Source organism: Acomys russatus, chromosome 1, assembly GCF_903995435.1.
Source record: "Acomys russatus chromosome 1, mAcoRus1.1, whole genome shotgun sequence".
In the NCBI taxonomy this organism is placed as follows: Eukaryota; Metazoa; Chordata; class Mammalia; order Rodentia; family Muridae; genus Acomys; species Acomys russatus.
The window spans coordinates 81,144,442-81,172,196 of record NC_067137.1 but is presented as its reverse complement, the minus strand read 5'-3'; the positions used below and the strand labels follow the sequence as shown (position 1 = coordinate 81,172,196).

The 27,755-nt window shown below is 41.4% G+C and overlaps 1 protein-coding gene across 1 annotated transcript in view; it reads right to left on the bottom strand.

Annotated features, from left to right (window-relative positions):
* Positions 1-27,755, bottom strand: part of Kiaa0586 (KIAA0586 ortholog) — a 101,880-nt gene that overhangs the window by 66,768 nt on the left and 7,357 nt on the right. Inside the window, exons 5-12 of the mRNA XM_051147226.1 lie at positions 20,354-20,528; positions 18,038-18,259; positions 17,500-17,650; positions 15,243-15,410; positions 11,397-11,520; positions 4,660-4,792; positions 3,213-3,424; positions 2,336-2,408 (exon numbers count right to left, since the gene is read on the bottom strand). Of these exons, the coding sequence (XP_051003183.1) occupies positions 2,336-2,408; positions 3,213-3,424; positions 4,660-4,792; positions 11,397-11,520; positions 15,243-15,410; positions 17,500-17,650; positions 18,038-18,259; positions 20,354-20,528 (1,258 nt within the window). The remainder of the gene's footprint in view (positions 1-2,335; positions 2,409-3,212; positions 3,425-4,659; positions 4,793-11,396; positions 11,521-15,242; positions 15,411-17,499; positions 17,651-18,037; positions 18,260-20,353; positions 20,529-27,755) is intronic.

Here is a 27,755-nt window from a genome sequence, read left to right as displayed (position 1 = left end):
TCTGGAAAGATAAACAGAAAACTAAAAGACACTGGGCACAGCAGTGCACGCTGCATCTCCTGTACTCAGGAGACAAGAAAAGCTCCAGTTGGAGGCCAGCCTGGACTACACAGAGAAATCCTGTCTCATAAAACATAGGGGGGAAAAAAACAGTCCTAAAGCTACAATACTAGCACATTGTGGAACATAGAGAGGAGGAAGCAGAAACATGGGAGGCATCACAATGGCTTTACACTTCAGAGGCTTGAATCACAAGAAGTTAGTAACTTTAGGAGAACAAACTTAAGTACATAATTTATAATAAGACTGAGGTGACTACATGTAAACTTAAATTATTTGAAGATTAAAATAAACATAGAATTAACAGTGGTGGGGGCTGGAGAGACAGCTGAGAGGTTAAGAGCACTGACTGCTCTTCCAGAGGTCCTGAGTTCAATTCCCAGTAACCACATGGTGGCTCACAACCATCTATAATGTGATCTGATGCCCTCTTCTGGCCTACAGGAGTACATGCAGGCAGAACACTGTATACATTTAAACAAAAAATAAAAAACATTGATGGCATACAGCCAGGTCACTTCATCTCTCTATCTGGTGAGTTATACAGTGACTAGTATAAATTCCTTATAAATGTTTCCAAGTGCTGGGCATGGTGGCACAGCCTGTAATCCCAGCACTCTGGGAAGCAGAGGCAGGTGGATCTCTGTGAGTTCAAAGACAGCCTGGTATACAAAGCGAGTCAAGAACAGCCAAGGCTACACAGAAAAACCCTGTGTCAAAAAAACAAAAACAAAAACAAAAACAAAAACAAAAACAACAAACAAGCAAAACAAAAACCAAATCTTTCTAAGTAACCAAGTTTAAAACAGCTTTTTGTGTTCCCTACTGTGGAAGCAGAGCTGACCCTTCCCCTTGCTCTCCCCGTGAGTAAACACGCAAGCACACTGCAGGAAAACAACTGCATTGCATCCCAAGATAAAAGTAATGGTTGCCTTGTCGAGGTCTAAACCTTCAAATACACAAAACGTAAGAGCCTTTGATGTCCGAAGACATGCTGTGCCCTTCACGGTGTGAGGAAGATGCCCCATGGACCCGCCTTTCCTATGCGTTAGTGACTGTGCTGTGTTTGCCTGAGTGATCAACGCTTCCCAATCTGCAGTTTTGAAACATCTTTGCAAGTGGCATTTCGTCTTCTGTTTTGGAAGACTTTTCTTCCAAACTTCTCATACATCAGTTATTGTCTGGACAAGTTGGTATACAGAAGCCAAATAAAAGTTATAATAAAGAGTTTAACTAAGTAAAACTATAATTACTAACAAGTAAATGTAAAGAATGATAGTGAAATTAAGAATTATAAACAAGGTCAGGTGTGGTGGCAACACTTTTAATCCCAGCACTCAGGAGACAGAAGTAGGTGGCTTTTATGAGTATGACGCTACTTAGTCTACATAGTGAGTACCAGGACAGCCAGGGCTATATAGTGAGATCCCATCCCCCCCCCCAAAAAATCAAAGAACAAACCAAAAACAATCCAAAGAAACCATTAAAACCAAACAAAATACTCTAAGCCAGACCTGGTGGTCCATGCCTATTGTCCAAGCCACCGAGGAAGCTGAGACAAGAGGGTCTAAGCTGCCATGAGCTCAAGCCTGGGAAACTTAGATACCATCTCATTAAATCCAAAGTGGAGGCTGGAGAGACAGTTCAGTGGTCAAGAGCACCTGACGGGCTTCTACAGAAGCTGAGCTTAGTTCCCAGCCTCACACTGGGCAGCTGATAACCACCTATTACCCAGCTCCAGCGACAGCATCCCATACCCTCTTTTGGTCTCTGTGGACCCCTATACACATTGTCATATAACCACAAGGACACAAACACATACATAAATAAAAATAAATCTTTTTTTTTAGTTTTTTTAGTTTTTTTGAGACAGGGTTTCTCTGTGTAGTCCTGGCCGTCCTGGACTCACTTTGTAGACCAGGCTGGCCTAGAACTCACAGAGATCCGCCTGCCTCTACCTCCCAAGCGCTGGGATTAAAGGCGTGTGCCACCACACCTGACATAAATTATTTTTTCCAGAGCTAAGGACTGAACCCAGGGCCGTGCTAGGCGAGCGCTCTACCACTGAGCTCAATCCCAGCCCCTCCCCCCTATTTTAATGTGGAGAATGCGTAAGCGGTGTAGCTCAACGGCAGAGAGCATGCCTAGCACGAGGGAGGCCCCGGCTCAGGCCTCAGCACTGCGGAGAAAAAAGCATCATTAACTAGATTTGTATATGACTGCTATTCTGAGAAAAGGTACATCGATACTTAATTTCCATTTTTCCATGACATACCTGGATTTCTTCTGAAATTATTTTAATCCATTCATCTACTTTCTTTCTGATCCTGACCTTCTCTGAGATCTCTCTATAAAGGAACAAAGAAACATTCTTAAATTAGCCTTAATGTGCTGCTGAGAACAGGCCCAGGATTAGATGAGTCTTAAAGCTACATGTAACCCAACACCATGCTAAGAAAAAACCACGATGGTATTAGCCTTCATTATATGTTAGCAGGGAAATGCTTGTGAAGAACTGAAGGAGGGAAGTCTGAAGAGGAGGAAAAAATGAAGTAGAAAATTATAGTCACTAAAAGGCTGACCTCTCTAGCTTCCATATCAGGTCCCACATCTTCAGAGGCACTAAGGAGCCTTTTCCAAACAAGAAAACGCAGAAAGCACAGTGAGTGCTTAGAAAAGATATTAAGAAAGTAGACTTGGGGGCTGGAGAGGTGGCTCAGAGGTTAAGAGCATTGTCTTCTCTTCCAGGGGTCATGAGTTCAATTCCCAGCAACCACATAATGGCTCACAACAACCTATACCCTCTAATCTCCTCTTCTGACATGCAGGTGTATACGCAGATAGGGCACTCATATACATAAAATAAAATTTTTTAATATTTTTTTTAAAAAGAAAGAAAGTAGACCTGTGGAGCTGGAAAGATAACCCAGCAGGCAAGCGCACTCCAGTTCAATTTCCAGAACACACAACCGTCCCTAACTCTAGGAGATCCAGGGGTTCGCTCTTCTCAACTCTATGGGCACTAGGCACACATACGGTGCATGCACATACACACAGGCAAACACTCTTACATATAAATCAATCTTTAAAAAACGTAAGCAAGCAGATCTGGTAGCTTCATCAACTGCTCTGACGCTCTCGTGCTGTCTCACCTATTGGTAGATAAAGCATTGATAAATGAATACATAGCAGCTCCGTCCTTGGCACGAACAATCGCCTCCAGGTTTTCTTCCAATACTTTTTTATTGTTTTGTACTCCTCTCAAAATCTTCTCAGCATCTTTCAAGACAGACCTTGCATTGCCTGTCTGGAGCTTAACAGGATTCTGTAGACGATCTGAAATCTTCAAGGTAACTGGTGACTGCTTTACCACAAGAGAAAATGAAGGCAGAAATTTACTGTGCTAAACTTACATTGATTGTTTTACTCTAAAGAAGAAGAGCTGGGAAAATGGCACAACAGTTAATGGTGCACACTGCTCTATCGGAGAACTAGAGTGCATTACAGTACTCACATCAGGTGGCTCGCCACTACCTGGGACTCCAGTTCCAGGACAGCTAACACCCTTTTTTGGCTTCCTTGGGTCACATACATGTGGCATATATGCACACATACACACAAACACATACATACAATACTCAAAAAAATAAATATTTAATACAAAGAAGAGTCCAATGTTGTGGCCATATGCTAGAATCAATATAGTCTAAGGTTCAGTTTGCCCAAATGAAAAGTTACTGAGTACTTGGCATTGGTTTGCTTTCCAGTTAAAAAAAATTATTACAAATATCATATGCGTTAGAGGCAGGAAATCCAGAGCAGGTACGCTTTCCAGTTAAAAAAATTATTACAAATATCATATGCGTTAGAGGCAGGAAATCCAGAGCAGTGCTAAGCCATCTGATCACCAGTGGAAACTCTACTGGTGAAGAAAGCAAAACACAAGGAAGGAACAAGTTGCTCCTGACATGGCCTGGATGAACAAGGGCCACCACAGGCCTTCACTCCTCCTTATACGTGTGGTGGCACACTCCTGCACTCAGAGCGCAAACACCAGGACGGTCATCAAGTTTGAGGCCAATTTGGTTTAAAAGCAATCCCTAGGTCATCAGGGCTATCCGACTGCCTCAGAAGAACAAAAGAAAGGAGGGAAAGAGGTTGGAAGTAGGAAATGGTTAGTGGCACAGGTCCAGCCAGAGTGCTGAGTAAAAATTTTCTGTAAAGGGAACAAACAGATCTGACTGTCATGGTTTTTTTTTCCCCCCAGTGGTTTATTTTCATCCTCTCTTCTGATTTGTCTTAATGACATTTTTATTGTTTATACATTATCTATTTGTTTTTTAGAAAGTCTGATGTAGTCCAGGCTGGACTCAAATATACTATGTAGGTCAGATGACTGGCCTTGAACGTCTCATTTTCTCCTGCGTCCACCTCCACAGTGCCAACATGTGCCAGCATGCCCGATTTCATACGGTGTGGGGGACTGAACCCAGAGCTTCATGCACGCCATGTAACCCCTAGGCCTAGCTGAGCTACATCCCTCAGCTCTTCCTAACTTTTACGTTATAATCATGGATTTTAACACTGGCCCCACTTTACCTGGAGTGTGTCATTTGTTTGTTTCTTCTTCTGGCCAATATCGTGAACACCATCACTATACTTCTGCATAGGTACTTTAGCTGTTCCTATCTCTTCAGAGGAAGGAAATCTTTGTGAATGTGGAATTTCAATGCTACAAAAGATTAAAAAAATTTTTTTTCCTAAATTGTCATAAACACAGTAAGCATTTACATATATGAGCTTTTTGCCTGCATGTGTGCCTGTGCACCACGGTGTATCTGGTGCCTGAGGCAGTCAGAGGAGTGTGTGTGATCCTCTGGATCCGGTGAGCTGCCCGATGAGTGCTCAGAACTGACCTCAGGTTCTTGCTCTGCAAGAGCAGCTAGTGTTCATAACTACTGAGCCAGCTCCCCGCTGCACAGAACGTTTGATGACATGAAGCTCTGAAACACTCTGCGGTGTGCACTGCTAAACAGCACTGTACTGTTATAATTATATATATAATATATAAAATATTAATTATAATATTATATATTATATATAAAATATAATTATAGCACAGACTTTACCAGTTATAAGCATAACAGAAAATTTTGATGAGAGACATGTATGCATGTCAGGGAAAAGGCAGAAAAGTGTCCTGCTTACAAGAGGCTACACTTAGCTGCAGCCACAGAGCAGAGGGGGAGGAGAGTTTGAAGTGCCTTTCTTCCGCAAGCAATGCAAACACTCAAAATTCATCAAGATCTGTTTGGTTTTCAGAACTCTGGAAATGAAAGGCCTGTACCAACCCACGGACAATTTACTAAGCAACATGATTTAGAGTCAGAGACGCAAGCTGGACATATTTGGTCTGTTGGTTTTTTGGAGACAAAGTCTGATTACGTAGCTCTGGCTATACTGGAACTCAATATACAGATCAGGCTAGCCCTGAACTCACAGAGAACTGTCTGCTTCTGCTTCCCAGATGCTAGCATTAAAGGCATGCATCTCCACACCCAGCTTACACATTTGTTTTAAATTTTTGGTTTTTCAAGACAGGGTTTCTCCGTGTGGCTCTGGCTGTACTGGAATTTGCTTTGTAAAAGAAAGTGAGTTTGGTCTGGCTGGCCTCTAACTCAGAGTGCTGGGATTAAGGGCATGCACCACCATGCCCAACTAAACTTGTCAGTTATTTTTTGTTTGTTTGGTTGATTTCGGTTTTTTGTTTTGTTTTATTGCAGATTAAATAATTAATTAAAAAAGAAATAATTACAAATATCATATGCAATAGAGGCAGGAAATCCAGAGCAGCGCTAGGTCATCTGATCACTGTGAAAGCTCTACTGGTGAAGAAAGGCAGGGTTTCTCTATCTAGCCTTGGCTGTCCTGGTCTCAAACTCAGAGATCGGCCTGCCTCTGCCTCCCTGAGTGCTGAGCTTACAGGCATGCACCACTGCGCCCAGCTAACTTGCCCATTCTTAAGACACCTTTTCCAGCTTTGTAGCCTTGAAAACCATTAACTTCATACCATGGCAAGGGAAGGACAGGTGTAGAGCTTCCTTAGTGTCGTCCATCAGACTTGCAGTCATACAGCCTAATCACACTGAACCAAACAAAGGACACGCTTTCTCAGGGTATGTTCAACAACGGAGACAACTGTTGATCTCAGCCACCTGAAGTAACCGCAATAGTAGCCAAAGCAAACAAGACTGTGGCTAATAAACATTTTAACTCTAGGCAATGAGGCTTCCATAGTGATGCACTGATAAGTTCCCCTATAGTCCTGGGGCTTTGGAAGGCTGTGCACATGGCCAGGGAAACCTGAGGGGGTCAGAGCCTCTCATCAGGCTCACGTGTACATGTGTTTGCATGTACTGATGAGAGGCTCTGTCCAGGTAGGAAGTGAACACATACTTAAGAAAAGAGGTTTAACAGCTCAAAATAGAAAAATCTGTTTCAAATCACTAACAGACTAAGCTAACAAAATAGAGACTCTAGTATGTTCAAAAGACAAAGAATTCAGATTCTAGACCTGGTCCAGTGAGGGCACTAAACACCCAGCATGAATAACAATAACCCACAAACCCCTAGGAGACCCTGAGTCACCGTACTACTTCCAATGCTTAGTTTCCGTGTGTGTGTGTGTGTGTGTGTGTGTGTGTGTGTGTGTGTGTGTGTGTGAGAGAGAGAGAGAGAGAGAGAGAGAGAGAGAGAGAGAGAGAGAGAGAGAGAGAGAGAGACAGAGAGAGAGACAGAGAGAGAGACAGAGAGAGAGAGAGACTGGGGGGGGGAGCGCGCGGGCCTGCTTGCTGTCGCATTGGTTTGAATAAGAATGGCCTCCACTATTAGGAGGCGTGGCCTTACTGGAAGAAGCGTGTCACTGTGGGGCCAGGCTCTGAGGTACTATAAGCTCAAGCTAAACCTAGTGTGGTAGTCTCTTCCTGCTATCTGTGGATCAAGATGTAGAACTCCCAGCTTCGTCCCCAGCACCATGCCTGCCTCCATGCCAGCATGCTTCCCACCATGACGATAATGGACTAAACTTCTGAACTGTAAGCCAGCCCAAATGAAATGTTTTCCTTTGTAAGAGTTGCTATGGTCATGGTGTCTCTGTGCAGCAACAGAAACCCTAAGACAGATGTACATAAAGCAATAGGAAATTACAGCCAAGACACAGGAAAAGACAGTTTGCTATTGAGGAAGCCCATGCATTGGACTTATCAGAAAAAACTACTAAAAAGAAAACTAAACTCTTCCTTTTGTATTTTATTTATTTGTTGGGGAGAGACTGGGCCTAGGGTACCATTCCTGCTTGGCAAGGTACTCTACAACTGACTATTTACGGCTTACTTTTTATTATTTATTTTGAGACACAGTTACACTAAGTTGCCCAGGCTGGCCTTGAAGTCAACCTAGCCTAGGAAAACCTTGACTCAGGTTCCTGAGCAGCTGAGATACTAGGCCTGTACCACAATACCCAGAATGTTAAAAATGAACTCTAGACAAGTATGAGATAAAAATAAAACAGAAATTCGGAAGGCTAAAAAGTACAGTAACCAAAATGCTTCTGAGCATGTCACACTGTGGCCCAAGCTGACCTGAGCTCAAGGTCTTCAGCCTCACATTTGCTAAAATTACGGGTTTGCATGACTATGCCCAGTTTCAAATGTACAATTCGCTACCAGAGGGCCTCACTATGATACCTGAGATCAGGAGAGTCAACAAGTTCTAAAGACAGGCTGCCTGAGATGACCTGAAGTGGCACAGACAATTTAACTGAGGTTCTTTGATGTGAGCTCTGGCTATCAGGAAACTGATGGCATTAAGATCAAGCTATCTGAACATGCTCTGAGCCAGCCAAGAACTCCAGAAAATTCTGTGATAGAGAATTCAGGGCAGTCCCTTTGCCTTCAGTATGGTATGCGCTAGAAAGATCTACAAATATCTGTCATTATTCCAAGTCATTCATATGTTGTTCCAATGAGACACAAAGAGAACCCTCTACAGGATCATAAAGGAGTTCATCATTCAGCAGGAAAACTTTGGATTTTTACAGATGGTACTAGACTCATCAGAGACCATTTGCAGATGAAAACCGCAGTTCAGGGCCCGATTTCCATGGCAAACAGGGGTTCTGGGAACAAATGACTATCGGTTCTTTATCACCTATTCTAAGTGTGAATGAATGAATGAATGGGAAGCACATAGCGACTGGAAAGATCATCAATGAATTTCTAGTGATAAGAGAAAGATTAAGAAAGTTCTGGCAAGCCTTAGTAATAACCCCAAGTTGCCTGTGGCTGAAGTGTATGGAGGACGTGACCCATCCGGCCTCCTTTGCCGGGTAAGCTAGACCGCCCCTTTGCCTGCTTCCTGACCGTCTATAGCTGCACTTTATCAGCAGGCCCGAGAGGTGGATGGGAGTGTGCTGCATGCCTTTAATCCCAGCACACAGGCAGCAGAGGCAAGAGGATCATTTCAAATTCAAGGCCAATCTGGTCTACATAGCAAGTTCAGGGTAGGCAGAAATAGTAGAGTCAGAAAGAAGATAGTATTTAATTCTGATGTGTAAATAGAGGGTTTTTTTATGCTAAAAAATTAGAAAGAAATTGAACAGAGCCCCAGAGACATAGAACATCAATATAATCAAGCACGTCAACATAAAATCCTAGAAAACAAAGGTTACCAATACTATTTATAATTATATAAAAGAAATAATAGCCCTAAACTTTCCAAATTTAATAAAAATTAATCTATTCATCATTTAAGAAGCTTAGCATGCGTAAGCAGGACAAACTCAAAGATAATCATTCCTAGCTAGAGATTATTATGTTAAGTTAAATAAACCAGACTCAGAAGGACAATTCACGTTCTCATATAAAAAATTTAGAAGCTGGGCATGGTGGCACACACCTGTAATCCTCGCACTCGGGAGGCAGAGGTAAGCAGATCTCTGTGAGTTCGAGGCCAGCCTGGTCTACAATGTAAGTCCAGGACAGCCAAGGCTGTTACACAAAGAAACTCTGCTTCAAAAAACAAAAACAAAACAAAACAAAAAATTTACATTTAAAGTGTGTGTGCACGTGCACACGCTCGCCCGTAAGTGCATGTGTGATGTGTATGCTTGCATATGTGTATGTGCATGTGCATGTATATGTTTGTGTATGTCTATGTGCACGTGTATGTTTGTGTGTGTGCGCGTGCATGCGCGCGCGCGTGTGTGTGTGTGTGTGTGTGTGTTGAAATATAAAAGGAACCATTAGCGGAAGAGAAGGATCTTAAGGGTGGACAAAGGAAGAGGCAGTAACAGAATAATGAAGAGCGAAGGGAGGACTATTCAGAGGAAGGCCGGCAGCCAGCACAAAGGGGACAGGGGGTGGGGAGGGAACTGGGGCAAGAAAGGTCTAGAGGAGGGACAGCTAAGAACAAACTATATTGACATTTATGTATGAAAATGCCATAATACCATATGCCAACTTAAAAAAAATCATAAAACCCAAATCATAGTCAAATTTTCAAAAGTCCACAACAAAGAAAGAATCTTAAGTTTCAAACTAACAGCGGCTTGTTATATGCAGGGTGCTTGACAAGACTGGCTCCCGGATCCCGGAGTCTCACGGGCAACAACACAATCTAAAGGGCCAAGCACACAGCGGGGGTCAGGGCAACAAAACTTCTAGGAAACTACCCTTTAAGAGTGAAGGGCAGGGCACAGAAGGTAGCCCTCCACAGGCCAGCAAGGGTGACTCAGAAGCTAGGCCTGCTTTCATCTTCATTTCGGAATTTACAGCTCTCACAAGTACAAGAATGAAACTCTGTTCTGGAAATAATAATAAAATTATTAGTAGTATTAAAAAGTTAACGATGATCCCAAATAAACAAAAACGAAGCGAATTCATTACTTGTACAGATAACCTACAAAAAATATGAGACTCTTTCATGGTGAGACAAAAGACACCAGACTCTAACTTGGATCTATTTGAAAAAATAAAGAGTACTAGAAGGAGGAGAAAAAAAATAGTATTAGAAGAGGTAAACTATAAAAATAAATATTGAAAATATCTGTATTAGCCATGTGTTCTGACACATGCCCTTAACTCCAGCAGTTGGAAAGCAGAAGCAGGCAGATCTTTGTAAATTTGAGACTGGTCTACATACCAAGTTCTAGGCCAGCTGGGGCTGCATAGTGAGAAACTGTCTCAAAAAACAAACACATATGTATTTTTGTAACTTTCTTTATGTTCAAAAGTCATCTGTACAGGGACTAGAGAACTAGCTCAGCAGCTAAGAGCACTTGCTGCTTTTGCAGAGGGCCTATGGTGGCTCTAAGAACCCAGGTGGCCCAAGTCTGCCTTTACCTTCAGTTCCAGGGAGTCTGCCATCTCCTGGCCTTTGTGGGCACCTGCATGCACATGTGCGAGACACACACACACACATATACACACACACAAACACACACACCTTTCTACATGGAGTATAGTTATCAAGCTGTACTTGGTCTCATAAAAATAAACTTTTCTGATCATAGAGTAGGAAGGGGAGGAATTTTCAACATGCTGAACTTAAAGGAATATTAGGCTGAACTAAGTTATTTTAAACTAGTATGTCCATTATAACTGCTCAGGTAATCACTAGGAAAGTAACAACAAAAGTAGCAAAGGAAACAACAACAAAATGAAAACGCTACCAGCAGGTATGCAATACAGAAGAACCAACAGAGGGCAGCACACAGGGAAGGTGCACAGCAGTGTGGCACACATAAAGGGCAGTACGCAAAATTATGCAATATTTCCAAATAAAATCACTCAGGTTGACTTTTTAAGGCTTTTCCTTACTAGTTTTTTTTTTTTAATCACATTCAAGTTACATAATTATTAGGGCTTAGTTTTACTTGATATAACCTTTTTAAACTTTTTTTGAGGGGGGCAGGATATCGACCCCCAGGGCCTTATGCATACTGAATAACCCTCTACTGTCGCTAAATTGGAACTCAAGCCTCAAAGCAAGATGTTTGCAAATTTTCAAATATTCCACAATAGAGAAAAGAGTACAATGACCTCTTTATGAACCATTATTCTCAAAGCGCTCTTCATTTATTCTACACTCTCTCCCTCCTACCCGCATAGTGAGGCTACACAGAATGCCACCAGCATCCGCCCGTGTTAGACATTAAAAGCCCATATTTCTAAATTAAATACTTTAAAAAGCAGTGACATGAATAAATTCCTAACGAAAATGTAGAATTGCCAACAAAGCTCTTTCTAGTCCAACTAGTTCCAATCTCTTGTATTTACCTGTCTCTTTTCTCAGACTTCCATCCCACTTTTGGCCTAGTGAGTGAAGTTATGTCTGGTGAGCCACTTTTTCTTGTCAAAGGATCATGACTATTCAATATCTGCTCCAACAATCTTACATTTCCTACAACAGAAAAAAATAGAATGTCATTTTTCCAAATTAGTTCATTTCTCCTTTACATTTCATTTCATTTGTATTTGTACTCTAGCCTAAATTAAGATCTTACAATGATTATCTACTCAATTCGCTCTGTAACTACTACTGTTCTTTGAAAGTATTCTATAAATTCTACGCGATGAAAACTTAATTCTCAGCTGGGCGGTGGTGGCACACGCCTTTAATCCCAGCACTTGGGAGGCAGAGGCAGGTGGATCACTGTGAGTTTGAGGCCAGCCTGGACTGCAGAGCGAGTTCCAGGACAGCCAGAGCTGTTATACAGAGAAATCTTGTCTCAAAAAACCAATTAAAAAAAATATATATATATATATGGAAACTTAATTCTCAAAGTTACACATCAATGGTATTTGAAATGAGGAGTCCTCCTGACGTGATAGGGTGGGTGATATGGGTTTTATTCTCATGAGTGGATTACTTATCAAAGGAGGAGCTATATTATATAACACCAAGCTTTCTCTGGCTAGCTTGCTTTCTTCCCATGTAATGCTTTCCGCCACGTCCAGTGGAAAATCAGAGCAAGCAGATGCCACCCTCTATCATGCTTTTGAACTTCTGGAATAGTAAGCAAATTTAAACTCTTTTCTTTATAAATTACCTAACCCTGGGGTTCAGTTTTTGCACCTGAAAATAAACCAAGACAAAAATACAGGCATAAATACACTCAACAAATAAGGCAAAATATTTTCATCTTATTTAAAATTAGTGATATAAAATTTTGATAATTTAAGTTAAAAAAAACCCTAAACTTATCTCTATTAGAGAATAGGGATGTTTGTTTGTTTGTTTGTTTCAAGTCAGAGTTTCTCTGTGTAGCCCTGTCCTGGAACTTGCTCTGTAGACCAGGGTAAACTCAGAGATCCTTGCATTTTCTGCCTCCCACGTGTTAGGATTAAAGGTGTGCACAACTCACATCCAGCTTGAGTGTTAAGGTTTTTAATCAACACACGTTGGACTACTGTAGTAAGAATTTTGACTTCTTCAAAAACCCAGTTATCTTATGTGAACATGTTTTTGTTGTAATCCCAGGTGTGAGATATAGGGTTGCTTCAGATTGTCCACAGCAGTTAACTATGATTTGTCTTGAGCCCTAAGAGAAGCGTGATTTTTCTTTGCCAGCTTCAGACAGTGTTTCTTAAGAGGGTATAAAAATCCAAGAGCCCTGAGAGGGCCTGAGGGGGCCTGAGGGGGCCTGAGAGGGCCTGAGGGGGCCTGAGGGGGCCTGAGAGGGCCTGAGGGGGCCTGAGGGGGCCTGTGGCGGCAGCTGCTGGTTCCCGCTGTGTTGTTTGATGGTTGGAGATATTCTGATGATGAAGACTGGACTTGCCCCAAGGAACCCAACACCCTTAATCAGTAGAAAATAGTCTTAAGAGATCTACGTCCCCTTTCCCTTCTATCCTTTTTCTCTCCTACCTAGTGTTGGGAGGTTGGGAGGGACTGGGGTAAAGAAGGGTGGTAGGTAAGAGCCCAGCTACAAGTGGTACCCAATATGGGATGCCAGCTACACCAGGACTCTGTTAGATTTGCTGCAGGAGGTGGGTGGGGGGGGATTAAAGAACTAGCCATGTGGTGGGGCGTGGGCCAGAAGAGGCAGAATAATTGAGATGAGCTAGCTGGGAGTCTGCACAGCTAAACGCACAAGCTTTAAAAACTATTAATAGTCTCTGTGTCATTAAACTGCTGGTGGGTCCCACAGAGACCCCTTACAGGCTATCTTAATAACCTAGTAAAAAGAAGGCTGTTTTTTTACAACTATCTGAATGTCCCACTAGCCTTGTTATTACGACTACATAATAAATATTTTTGGTGAGGTAATTGTCTTCTAAATTCTTAAAACTTAGCTAAAGACTTGAATGCTTGAATGATCCCAAGAATAAAGGCCTACAGCTTCATACTGTCATTAACTTTTACTAGAAGGGCTACATTTTAAGGCTCTGGAGCATACCAGTATTTCAGATAAAACATAAAAGGTCTTTGGTTTCATTAAGTCCATATACTAGCACTTATGCCAGGTGAATGTGGTGATATATGTTAATTTCCATGAGGTTTATTTCAATTTATACCTAAAAGCAATATAAGAAATATCTGGTCAGGCATGCATACCTTTAATCCCAGCACTTGGGAGGCAGAGGCAAGTGCATAGCTGTGAGTTCAAGGCCAGCCTGGTCTACAAAGTCTAGGACAGCCAAGGCCACACAGAGTAACCGTGTCTTGGGAAAAAAGAAAAAGAAAAGAAACACATTCTGAACGTAGTTGTTTTAAAGACATTTTAAATCCCAAATGGTTCAATTTTACCAATGCAGCCTCAGGGGCCAGATGCTGGGTGAAAACTTGCTAGCTCAGAGAGGCAGAAAACGCACCCAAGCTGACCTTCCTGCTCAGCTCATGACCCAGAGGAAAAGTCCAAAAGCTAAAATCCAAAAGCCAAGGCCAAAAGTTTGCTAGCTCAGCCAATAGCCCAAGAGGAGAAAGCCAAAAGCCTCAGAGCCAAAGAACCAAAGACACAAAGAGCTCCTCCCACCCTGTCTTAAATACCCCACAACTCAAAGTCCCTCCTTTATACTTAATCCCAGCCAGTTGGCTTCTTGCTCCACCTCTTGACCTAGGGTTAACTTTATTAAATCCGGTGTAGGAAAACTCTTGGATTAAAGGTGTGTGGTAGGGCTGAACCACACCATAATTACCTGCTTACAGTAAACAGAAAGTTCTTGGATGAAAAGTGTATGTTAGGGCTGAACTACACCAAACAAGAAATGGGTTTTTACAGTTCACAATCTCAGGTTTCACAGTGGGATCAAATGTCCTGTAACAGGACATAATCAGCATTCAGTAAAGTATTATTGTATTTATTAATTTAAAATCCTTAATTTAAAAATGATTACAAATAAATAAAATAATTTTTAATGTGAAAAAAATCCTACTCATGAAAAGTTTAAGTAATCTGTAGGTGATAAAGTTATATATATCTAAACTACAATAAAGAATCTAAGGAAACAACTAAATACCACACCAATAAAAAAAATATATGGATACTAGCCACCAAAGAAGAATTTAGTTACTACTAGGCGTATAATTTAAATCTTGAATGGGAAAATCCCATGAAATTTTACTAATTTGATATGGATCTAGGCAGATGTAGTGCCTCATTCCTAAACTCTCAGTGCCTTGGAGGCTAATGCAGGCAAATCATGAGTTCAAGGCCACTGGGTTACACAGTGAGTTCCAGGCCATCTTGAGTAAAACCATCACAAAATAACAACAACAACAACAACAACAACAAAAATAGGTCTAGTGAAGAGTTGTGGTTTGAATGTAAAATGTCCCTCACAGGCTTCCATCTTTGACAATTTCCTCTCTAGATGGTTGCAGTGTTTTAGAGAGTTCTGGAGCCTTTAAGAGACAAAGCCTCGCTGGAAAAAGTAAGTCACTGAGGATGGCTTTGAGGATTTATAGCCCAGACTCATTTCCTGTCTGTGCTCAGCTTCCTGACTGTAGAGTCAACATGATTGACATCTAAAGCAACGCCCTCACCCTCCTCCTACCACGCCTTCTCATAGCGTGGGCTAAAGCAAACACTACCTCCTTTCATTGCTTCCTGTCAGGTATTTGGTCACAGCATGAAGAGAAACAAGCAATAAAAAGGTGGAGACTAACCCCAGTTGGTTTCCTACCTTTAGGACTGGACATTTCCATGTTTTCTTTTTCTTCTATAGGGTTTTCCCTCTTCGATAGTTTCCCATCCCTTGAAAGAGGAACAGGAGCAAACCTACGAGGCGCTGGTGTCTCTAAAGGCGATTTGGGTCCATCAAAATCTGTATCTTCAACCTCATTTAAAGGCACTTTAACAGAAAGAAAGAAAATAAATTCTAGGAGTTTAAAGGAGTAAGACACACGCATGCATACAAAAGTAATATACATAGTAATAAAAATAAATTTAATTTCAAAACATTTTTTAATCTGATGGTAGAAGTAGATGGATCTCTATGAGTTTGAGGCTAGCCTGGTTTTTTGTTTTGTTTTGTTTTTTGTTTTTTTTTGTTTTGGTTTTGTTTCTTGAGACAGGGTTTCTTTGTGTAGCTATGGCTTCCCTGGACTCACTTGGGGAGGCAGAAATAAACGGATCCCTGGAGAGCTCTCAAAACAATAAACCTATCGTAGTTGTCAAGTTGTAGGTCAATGAGAAACCCTGTTTCAAAGGAGGTAGACTAGAGAGCTGGAAAAACGGCTCGGTAGTTAAGAGCACTATCTGCGCTTCCAAAGGACCCAGGTTCAATCCCCAGTACCTACACAGTGGCTCACAACTGTCTATAATTCCAGTTCCAATGGATCTGACACCCTCACACCAATGCAGAAAAAATTATTTTTAATTTTTTAAATTTTTACGTTTGTTGTTGTTTTGTTTTGAGACAGGGTTTCTTTGTGTAACCTTGGCTGTCCTGGACTCACTTTGTAGACCAGGCTGGCCTCGAACTCACAGCAATCCGCCTGCCTCTGCCTCTGCTTCCCGAATGCTGGCATTAAAGGCGTGCAACACCATGCCCATCAGAATAAAATTATTTTTAAAAGAGAAAAAGAAAGGTGGGCTGGGCATGGTGGTGGTGGCTTTAATGCCAACACTCTGGGTCACAGGCAAGTGGATCTCCAGGACAGCCAGGACTATAGTCTCAAAGAAATTAAGAAAAGAACTTCATAGTCAACGAGAAGTCGAAATAAAAGAAAACTATAAATGTTTTAGAGATAAAGCTAGTAAATTAAAAATCAATGTGATAATCTTTGAGTATTGTCAAGGCTGTGGTATTTTTCAACAAAAGATTTATCTTTACATATGTATAGAGTGTCTTCCCTCTAAGTGTACTCTGTGTGTGTGTGTGTGTGTGTGTGTGTGTGTGTATGTGTGTGTATGCGCGCGCACATGCGCGCTGGATCTCCTGGAACTGAAGTTATGAATGGATAATTCACCACGTGTGTTGATTTTTGGCTGCATGCATGTCTGTGCAATGTCGGTAGAGAGCAGAAGAGGGCACTGGAGCCCCTGGAGCTGGAACTATAGGCAACTCTAAACTGCCATGTGAGCGCTGAGAATGAATCACTCTAGGCCAGCTAGACACTTTCAGTGGCAAGGAAAACTATTAAATAAAGCACCTGGCAATATACTTTGACCTAACAGATTAAAGAAAGAAAATATTATAGCAGCAAGCTGGCACACCTGTAATTCCAGCACTTGTGCAGCTGAGGCTTCAGAAGGGTCACCACCAGTCCTAGGCCAGTCTGCACTACAATATAAAACCCACCTCAAAAGAGAAGAGGAAAAAACAGATGTATGCCATTATTATAATATTACTCCTAAAACTGCCTAATTACCCAACAACACAATGATTAAGGGGAATATAGTGTTTAATTGTACTCAGGTGAGTTTTCTTCTGACAAAATCAAGGGAATCCATGACTGTACAGCCTGTCAGAGGTCTAGAGAATAATTCAATTCTCAATAAGTGAATTTTTCTAAATTTCTAGGTTTCTGACCACTTAGCAAGTAATCACTTAGAACCATAAATTAAGAATTATTATAATTCATAATTTGAGCAACCTTCAAAATAACCTAAAGAGTTTTTGTTTGTTTGTTTTTCAAGACAGGGTTTCTCTATATAACAGCCTGGCTGTCCTGGAACTCACTCTGTAGACCAGGTTGGCCTGGAACTCACAGAGTGATGCCTGCCTCTGCCTCCTGAGTGCTGGGATTAAAGGTGTGCCACTACTACCTAGCCCTAAAGTTATTTGAGCCATATATATGTATATATACATACTTCCAAAACTATTTTTGAGAGAAAAAAAAAAAAGGTCTCTCACTTTGTAAGTAAATTTTCACCTTTTACACATGAAAAACATTCACCACTGGTACATTTTATTCTCAAGAAATCAAGTATTTTACCTTGTTTAGAAACAAATGTGTTGTGTGAAGGAACACTGGTACCAAGATTAGGATGTCCTGGTTTTCCAGAGAATTTTTCCACTGCTCTAGAAGGGGACATGTCAACATGTTTAAGACTATTAGCCTTCAGTGCAGCACCAATAAAATGGGTCTAGAAGAAATACAATCATCTCATTAATTTCAAATTATTTTACATATAATTTGATGATGTCAAATCATAAGATATATTGAGATTTTTTTTAGCAGGCTTGAAAATGGCTTATTATATTTAACACAAAATGAAAATGGGATACACTAACATATGTGCAGATAAAACATACATATAAAAAAAAAAAAAAAAAAAAAAAAAAAAAGAAATCACATATAATCTAGAACATGCCAAGTATGCACACAGCATAAAGACTAATGAACAAGCAAATCCTGATTTAAAAAATCAAACTGTCACAACCTAATGAGCTATGACAACTATCAGCTAGTATTAACTTAGAGACATAAGTAAAAAGGATCGTGGGATGTACACTGGCTTTATCATACATACTTGAATATCCATTTGTTGTTGCTGTAATTTTTCAAGGTGCCTGATGTGCTGCTCCATGAACACATTCATTTGCTTCTCGTGATCATGACAATGGGATTTCTCTTGCTTACTCTGAATGCTCGTTTGGTGCTCTGTCACACGCTGCAACTGTTTATCAGTCTCCTGTAACTTAGTCAGTAATGCTGCAACAGAATTAACTTTTGCTTCCAAATCACTCTGTACCTAAAACAGAAATATCAAAATAGTATTTCATATTGTAGGAAGACATCAAAGATGTGTTCAGGCCCAAGAAAGGTTTTTATAGCAATCGGTCCTGAGAAGGGGCTAAGCTTGAGTCTCTGCTCATGGAACCTCTCATATTCAATGCCTTTGTTTTTAGAGTCACAAAATTAAGAGGCAAAGCAGAGTAATCCTTAGGTATGGTTTATTTCATAGACTGTACATGCATATGTATGTGTAATGCACACCAAATCTGCCCAAAAGGTTTTATAACGCCAGGAAAAAAGATTTTAAAGTTAAAGAGAAAGAAATAGAAAACAAAGTAGCCTTTGATGCCACACATGACAGAATGACTATAAAAGACAAAGCCGGGAGTAAGTGTGCATTGTTGACATGGGCACAGCTGTGACAAGAAACAAGGCCTTTGACTCATGGGAAACTGGCAAAGGCTCTTCCCATATGGACCAGGCTCAGAATCGGCAAAGCTGTCTTCCTATGATCCAAATGTGAGTGTTTACAGAGGACTAACCAGAGTGCTAGGAACAAGCTGGGCATGGTGGCGCAAGCCTTTAGTCCCAGCACTTGGGACAGGCTGATCCCCGAATTCAAGGCTAGCCTGGTCTATGCAGTGAGTTCCAAGTAGAGAAACCCACTCTTGAAAAAAACAAAAACAAAAAGACAAGTATCCGTGCTCACTCCTCCTGGATGTTCACAGTCTGAGCCTACTGTCCTCCAAAGACTCGGTACTGAGACAAGCCAACCCCTCCTTCTGTGCTATGGACAAGTAACATGATGAAGTTCAGGTGTGGTGGCAGTACAAATGGATCTGTGAGAGTGCAAGCAGCCCACCTGACCCTCAGCTTTTCTGCATGTGTGTGCCTGTCCTGTCTTCATTCTGGTAACATCCCTTGTCAGAGTTCCAGACTCAAGCTGTGCAGCGGCACATGCCTGTAATCACAGTAGGTGCTCAAGTTCAGGCACAGATAGGAAGATCCTACCTCACAAGAGAACGACAGGGAGGGAGCGCAGTTACAAGCATGCTTCCTAACACACATGAAGCTTTCCTTGGATCTGAACCCCAGCACGCATAAACAGGCATGACGGTGCATGTCTACAATGCCAGACCTTGGGGTAGAGGAGGGTCAGAAATTAAAGCTCATCCATGGCTACACAGCAAAGGCAAGATCAGCCTGGGATACATGACACTGTCTCAAAACACAGACACACACACACCCCTTTCTAATGTGGGGCTAGGGTAGGTCAACACCTTTGAATCTCAGTCTTGACTCTGTTTCTCATTAGCTCTAAAGTTGTATGCCATCCTGACCTGACCCGACCTACTTCTGTTTCCCTATTACAAACAGGAAAGTCCAGCATGGTGGTGCATGCCTTTAATCCCAGCATTCAGGAAGGCAGAGGGAAGTGGATCTTTTTGAGTTTAAGGCCAGCCTGGTCTACAACGTAAGTCCAGGACAGACAAGGCTACACAGAGAAAAGCCCTGTCTCGAAAAGCGAAAACAAAACAAACAAACAAAGCCGGGCATGGTGGCACACACCTTTAATCTCAGCACTTGGAAGGCAGAGGCAAGTGATCTTCATGAGTTTGAGGCCAGCCTGGACTACATAGTGAGGCCAGGACAACCAGAGCTATTACACAGAGAAAAACCCTGTCTCAAAAAAAAACCAAACAAAAACAAAACAAACACAAACAAACAAACTGACAGGCTAGTCATCTACAATGTGATAGGATCATATACAACCCTTCAGTTCACTCAGGAATGCAGGTCTAGCAGTGCAGCTTGGTGTGACAACACTTGTCTATCACTGCATAAGGGCCCTGGTTTTGATTCTCAGAGATTGGTCATCCAGAACATGGCACTCAGTGCTACAGTGAGAACACCATGCGTCCCTAGCCAACACATTCACAGGAAGTAATTTTCACAGCTTCTGAGAAACAACTCACGACCACAAATAGGAACAGCTTTTTCAAGTGGGAACAACTAGAATGTGTCTAAGTGCACAGTCAGACACAAGCACTTCAGCCAGCTGGTAACAGACAACTCTGCATCTCCGTGTCCGGGGATGTCTGGGACATACCTTTATCAAAGGAGCCGCAGTGGCAATGGCGGCGGCAGTTGCTGCAGCCACAGTTGTAGCTGAATCAATTCTATTGGGTGAAGTTTCAGTCTCCTGAGCAACAGCATTCTTTTCCATATTTGTGCCTTCTAAAAGATGTACTTTCACCTCCTTAAAAACAGGCATGTTTTGAGCTCTTCAAATACAAAGAGATAAAAAATTTCAGTGATCTACCTTGATCCATTTGAAGAAATGCCTACATGCCCTAGACTGGGAATCTCCTAAAGCTGTTTTCTCGATTTTTCTTTAAAATTTTTATTTTATTTGTAGTTATGTGCAGCGTGTGTAAGAGAGGGATATGTATGTACATGTGAGACAGTTGTGCTTGAAAGCTGGAGGCATCACCCGCCCCTGGACTTTGCACTGTGGAAGGCTGTGTGTTGCCTGACATGGGTGCTAGGACTCACTTAGTCTTCCACAAGTGCAGCAAGCATTCTTAACAACTGAGTCATCTCTCCAGCTTGATCTTGTTAAATTTTTTTTCTTTTTTCTTTTTTAAAAAATTAAATCAGGGGTAGATGTCTCAGCAGTTAAGAGCACTGGCTGTTCTTCAGGTCACAGATTCAATTCCTAACACCACCACATGGTGGCTCACACCATCTGTAACTACAGTTCCAGAGGACTGAATGCTCTCTTCTGACTGCCGAGGTACCAGGTATACATATGGCATACAGACATACAATGCAGGCAAAACACCCAAGCACATAACTAATTTTAAAATGATTATTAAAGTCATTTAGTTAATGTTATTAAGTTTAGGTCTCTAAGGATTAAAGAAATACAAAGTTATCCCTTGAAGGCAGTAATACTATCTTTGAAAATGACTAATACATGACAACCACTAGCCACAGTTATAAAGACAGAGAATCAAGAAGCACAAACATAAAAGTTCTAAAAATTCTATATAGGCAAAGGGAAGCTCATTATCCACCGTTGTTGGGGAAGTGGGGACTGCCTCTGACATAAACTCTGATGCCCCCTGATTTGATCACTTCCCCTTGGCAGGGAGGTCTTGCGGACACACAGAGCAAAGTAAAGCAGGCTATCCAGATGAGACCCGATAGGCTACAGTCATATGGTGGGGGAGGAGGTCCCCTTCTGTCAGAGGACTAGAGGAGGGGAATAGGGAAGAAGAGGGAGGGAGGGTGGGAACAGGAAGATACATACAAGTGAAAGTATAATAATTGGGATGTAATCTGAATAAATTATAATAAATTTTTTAAAAAGAGTTCTAAAAATTCAAATACTAGTTTTATTCCCAAAGGCAGGAGAACTGCATCTGTTTCTAAGAATTGGTGACTGTGTTCACCAAATAGTTTTAGAAGAATTATAATAATATGGATTGGGGATATAGCTCAGTAGGTACATGCTTACAAACTGGCACATGCACATTTTTTATTTTAAAAAGCAAGAAACTCGATAGTTTCTCCACTCCATATCCAAACTTCCCACATCCCACATACACCCACCAGATCTAACCCAGGTTCCACAGCCAGTGCCCCAGACTAGTCTGGCCTCCTGTGTCTTGCAGCAGCAACCTCTAGGCTTCCACAGGACCCCAAGGTTCCAAATCCAAGCCTCTTCCTAAATTGTAGCCAACATTTAAACTCTTGGACCCATCCTCCCTGCATCCACCCACAGGACCATGTGCTGACTCCACCCCCCCACACCATACCACGTCCTCCCAACTCCACAGCATATCCTCCTCCAGGGTCTAGCCTTCTGAGTACACAACCTTTGCATCCATGTCTTCTCCACAATCTACCAGATTTCACCTGGGTCCAACAGTCTATCATCCTAGTCTGGCCTTCTCTACCTTCCCAGCTTTATGCTTGGATAGCTCTACCTATCCACTACACTACCTGACTCCACCATGTCCACTCAGACCTCCACACTCTCCTCTTGGAACAGGAAGCACCCTATTTACCAGCCCAGTCCCCTCTGGTCACTGGACTGTATTCCACCCAAGCCACTTCTAACTGATGGACCCAACCCATCCCCACATTCCCCTCTCTCCCATCCTGCTCTATCCACAGCAAACTTAAACTAAAGGAAGTCAACATACCCAGATCTCATTGAAACAATACCAACAACATGAAAGACTAACTCAGAGTCTACTCTCCAAAACTTACCAGTCCTATAGAAATGCTTGCCATTGAGAATTACCTACATAACACCAGAACACAGAATTTAAAAGAGCAATCATAAACTTCATCAAAGAATTCTAGGAGTTTAAAGAAGACACAGGACACAGCTCAGTGAAGGCAAGAGTTTCAGGAGAATAAACACAAACATAAGGCTAATGGAAATGACAAAGACAGACCAGGGTTTGAAACAGAGTTCACTAAAGTGAAAGAATACTGAAGAGGACTCAAGCTGAAAGGAAGATGGAATTGAAGAACCCAATATCCCAACCAGAAAACCCAAGGGAAACCCTTACAAGCGTGATGAATCAAGAAAAATATGGACTATCCGGATCAGTATAGGATCCTAGGCCAAAAAACAAGAATGGGAGAGAAGCAGGAGGAGCCCACAGAAAAAGAGCACATAGGAAATGTGGGACGCCATAAGAAACACCAAACCTTCAAATTATAAGTAGATGAGCAAGAAAAAACCCAAATCAATGGCACAGACCTTCAAGAAGATCATAGAAGAAAATTTCCAAGGAAAGTGTCATGATTTTAAGTAAGTGTGGCCCCCATAGGCTCATATATTTGAATGCTTAGTCACCAGGGAGTGGCACTATTTGAAAGGATTAGGAAGATTGGTCTTAGTTACTTTGGTCATGGTGTCTCTTCACAGAAATATAACAGAGACTAAGACAGAAAGGCACACCCATAGAAATGCAAGAAGCAAGCCTGGTGGTGGCGCACGCCTTTGATCCCAGCACTTGGGAGGCAGAGGCAGGAGGATCGCTGTGAGTTTGAGGCCAGCCTGGTCTATAAAGTGAGTCCAGGACAGCCAAGGCTACACAGAGAAACCTTGTCTCAAAACAAAAAAACAAAAAACAAAAAACAAAAACAACAACAACAACAACAACAAAAACAGGTGGTGGTGGTGCACACCTGTAATCTAGCACTTGGGAGGCAGAGGCAAGTGGACCTCTGACAAAGTGAGCTCCAGAATATCCAAGACTATACAAAGAAACCCTGTCTTGAAAAAAAAAAAAATTGCCGTGGTCATAGTGTCTCTTCACAGCAATAAAAACCCTAACTAAGACACCAACAAATGAAATCTAAAGAAAATACAGAAAGCATTATTTTGAACTAACAAGAGGAATAATCATAATATAAAGCCATTTTGTTAAAATACAAAAATAGTAAAATTAAAATTTAAAAAGCCAGACATGGTGGTGCACACCTTTAATCCCAGCACTTGAGAAACAGAGGCAGGTAGATCTTTGTAAGTTCAAAGCCAACCTGGCCTACAGAGTGAGTTCTAGGACAGCCAAACTACACAGAGAAACCCTGTCTCAAAAAACAAAACAAAAATTTAAATTGACAACAACAACAAAACTCTAGTAAATACTTAAGGCCATGGAGATTAAACAACTCATTACTAAACACTGAATGGGTCAAAGAAATAAACAGAAACTTCCTGACACTAAATAAAACTGAAAATAAAACACAACAAAACTTCTGGGACACAACGACAGTGGTCTTATTAGGTTAATTTTAGCTCTAAGGGACTATGTTTAAAAAAAAAATCAGAAAGAGCACAAGTAAGTGGCATAATGAAGCAACTCAAAAAGAGAAAAAACCAAGAACAAAGCAAATTCAAGCTTAATTGACAAAAAAACACAGAGAAATCAATTAAATAGAAAAAAAGAATCAACAAGTCTAAGAGCTAGTTCTTTGAAAGCCAAACAAAACCAATAGACCCTTGGCCCAACTAACTAAAGAGAGAAAGGGCCTGAATTAACAATCAAAAATGAACAGGGAAACACTATAAATTAAGAATAAATTCTTAAGAATATTATAAGGGAATATTTTAAAAACCTGTACTCCATGAAACTGGGAAGCTTAAAAATAATCAATGAATTTCTACATTCAGGCAAACCACCAAAATTAAACCAAGAATAAAAATGAGGAGATTAAAATAGTAATTAAAACCTTTTAGCCAAATAACATTCAGGACCAGATGGGTTCACAGCAGAATTCTACCAGACATTCGAAGATCTACAGGCAGTCCTTCCCAAACTATTCAAAAAAAAGAAAAAGAAAGAAAGGAACTGAACAAACAGTCTTGAACTTCTTCTCTGAAGCCTATTTTGCTCTAATAATCAAATCAAGTAAAGATACAACAAAAAAAGAAAACTACAGGCCAGTATCCCTCATGAACATACTCAAAAATATTCAACAAAATACTTGCAAACAGAATACAAGCATACATCAGAAAGATTATACACCATGGCCAAGATGGCTTTATCCTTGAAATGCAGGGATAGTTCAACATTAACAAGTTAGTAAATGCAATAAACCACAAAAATGGACTTCAAGACAAAAATCACATGATAATCTTGATTCAGAAGAAAAATCCTTTGACAAAATTCAACCCACCTTCATGACAAAGTCCTAGAGAATGCAGGGCTGGAGGGAACATACCTCAGCATACTAAAAGCTATATATAGGACACCCACAGCCAGCATCATCATAATGGAGAAAAGTTTGAAGCCCTCTCACTGAAGTCAGGAGCCAGACAGGCTGTCCACCATCTCCACTCTTTTTCAACATTGTGCTCCAAGTACTAGCTGGAGCAACAAGGCAAGAGAAAGAAATTAAAGAGATACAAATAGGGAAATAAGTCGAACTGTCCCTATTTGCAGATATACATTAGAGATCCCAAAAACCAGACTTATTAGAAACTTCTAGAAACAATTAACAAATTCAGCAGTGTGGAGGGTTACAGAATTAACGTGCACACATGAATAGTTTTTCTCTATACCAACAACATACATACAGAGGAGATCATGGACACACTCTCATTCACAGCAGCCTCTCGGAAAATAAAGTATCTAGGAATAAACCAAGCCAAAGAAGTGAAGGAAGCTACAATCCAAACCCTGAAACCTCTGAAGAGATCAAGTCAATAGAAAAGGAAAAGACATCCCAGCTCACAGTATAAAAACAGCAATTCTACTGAAAGCTATAATAGATTCAATGCAATCACAATCAAAACTCCCATCTCCTTCTTCCTAGAAAGTTAACACTTTCATAATTTCATATGGCACCACAAGAGATACAGGATAGCCAAAACAACCCTGAGCTGGGGGCGGGAGGGTGTGTGTGCGCGTGTATGTGTGCATGCGTGTGTGTGCACGTGTGTGCGCTGGAGGAATTCCAATCATAGATCTTAAGATACATCACTGAAGCATACTAACAAAACCCATGTGTCACTGGCACAGTAACAGACATCTAGACCAACAGAACAAAGCTGAAGCAAACATAACTTCAGCCACTTAATATGTGGCCAAGATTCCAAAACATAAGCTGGAGAAAAAAAGCAACTTCAAGAAATGGTGGTGGGAAAACTAGATGTCCACATGCAAAAGATGAAAGTAAACCCATTTCTATCACCCTGCACAGAAACTACCTCCAAATGGATCAAAGACCTAAGCCTGAGACCCGAAACCCTGAACCTGCTCTAAGAAACCAGAGGCAGTGTGCCCTGTGCGGTAACAGGCGTGGGGAAGGACTTCCTGAATAGGGCTCCATGTGCCCAAGGATCAAGGCCAGCAACTGAAAAGTGGAGCCTCGTTAAACAAAACACCTTCTGCACACCTAAATCGCTGCGATCAACAGGATGAAGAGGCAGCCCACAGAACGGGAGAGAATCTCTGCCAGCTACACATCTGACACAAGATTAATATCCAGAATAGAAAGAAATCAAAAAGCAACTTGTGAAAAAACAAATGAGCCAGGCATGGTGGCACACACCTTTAATCCCAGCACTCGGGAGACAGAGGCAGGTGGATCACTGTGAGTTCGAGGCCAGCCTGGTCTACAAAGAGTCCAGGACAGCCAAGGCTACACAGAGAAACCCTGTCTTGAAAAAACAAACAAACAAAAACTGTAATGCAGCTAATTCAGTGTATAAATATAATATATTTTATATGTAATATAACAATATATTATATAATATTTTATATATTATATAACATATATGGGTGATATTGTATGTTGTGTTTTACATAATTTATATTAATATACTATATTATATATAGTATAATTTATCATATATAGAGAGATTTAATGGGCTTTCTTATCTGGCCTGACAACACTTCCTCTAAAACCCAAAGACAACTTAACAAACCCCAACACCAGACATGAGAAGCCATCTTTTCAGCTGTTGGTCAGGGCTGTCTAAGAAACTTCCTAAACATACGGCTGTTACCCTTGGTTACCACCACCCTCCTCCTCCTGAGGTGGAAAAGTAAATCCATATTGCTGAAGACACCATGCAACTCTAGAAACAGAGCTCAGAGGCCCCTGAGCTACACTGACCTGAAAGAATGCCTCCTCCCTGAGAACTAGCTTTCATGGTTCAGAAGGTGCCGTGCTAGCTTCCAAAAGAGAGAGGCAACCAACAATCCAACCCAGCTATGACCCATGAACCATCAACCACCACATGACAACCACCACAGGGGCAGAGGGGGACACATATATCTTGCTCGTAACCAACAATTCTCTCAGAGGCTTTAAGACTTGCTCAAGAGAAGAGCTATCATGTCTGTACTAGAAAGCAGGCTAACTAGCCAGTCCTAGTGAAACTGTGGCTATTGCAGGAGAATCTACAGCCATAACTTACTAAAGCAGCATAGCCCCTAACGATAATCTAGAAGCACTGTCCTTTCACCCTACATCAAGAAAGCTTTCCTTCTCAACAAAAACACTACAGAAAACCACAAGCTATCAAAGTGCAGAATTGGGAAGTCAGTCCTAAAGGACACAACTACAAATACTCCCTTAGCTAAAGCTCAGGGACATTGTGAAAGAGGGGCAGAAGGACTGTAAGAGTGCGGGCTTTGCTGTGAGATTTCGTCTCCCGGTTACAGCTGAAGCTACACCCATAAAGTCTCGCTAACATGACCACCAGGTGAGAGCTGAACAGCGGGACACCGATGAACATGCCTAACTGCATTCAGAAAAGCCCGCAAGGCCTCAACCCTACACAGAGAACGAGAGGCAACTGAGAAAAGCTGGGAGTGGGAGAGGTGGCCTTCCCGGGGAAGAGCACACCAACTGGTTGTCCAGGGCCAAATGGTCAGCCCCAAAAACATACATACAAGTAATATTATGTGGACTAACCAAGATTTATCTAGGAATATATATGAATACACAAATATAAATATGCATCCAATAAC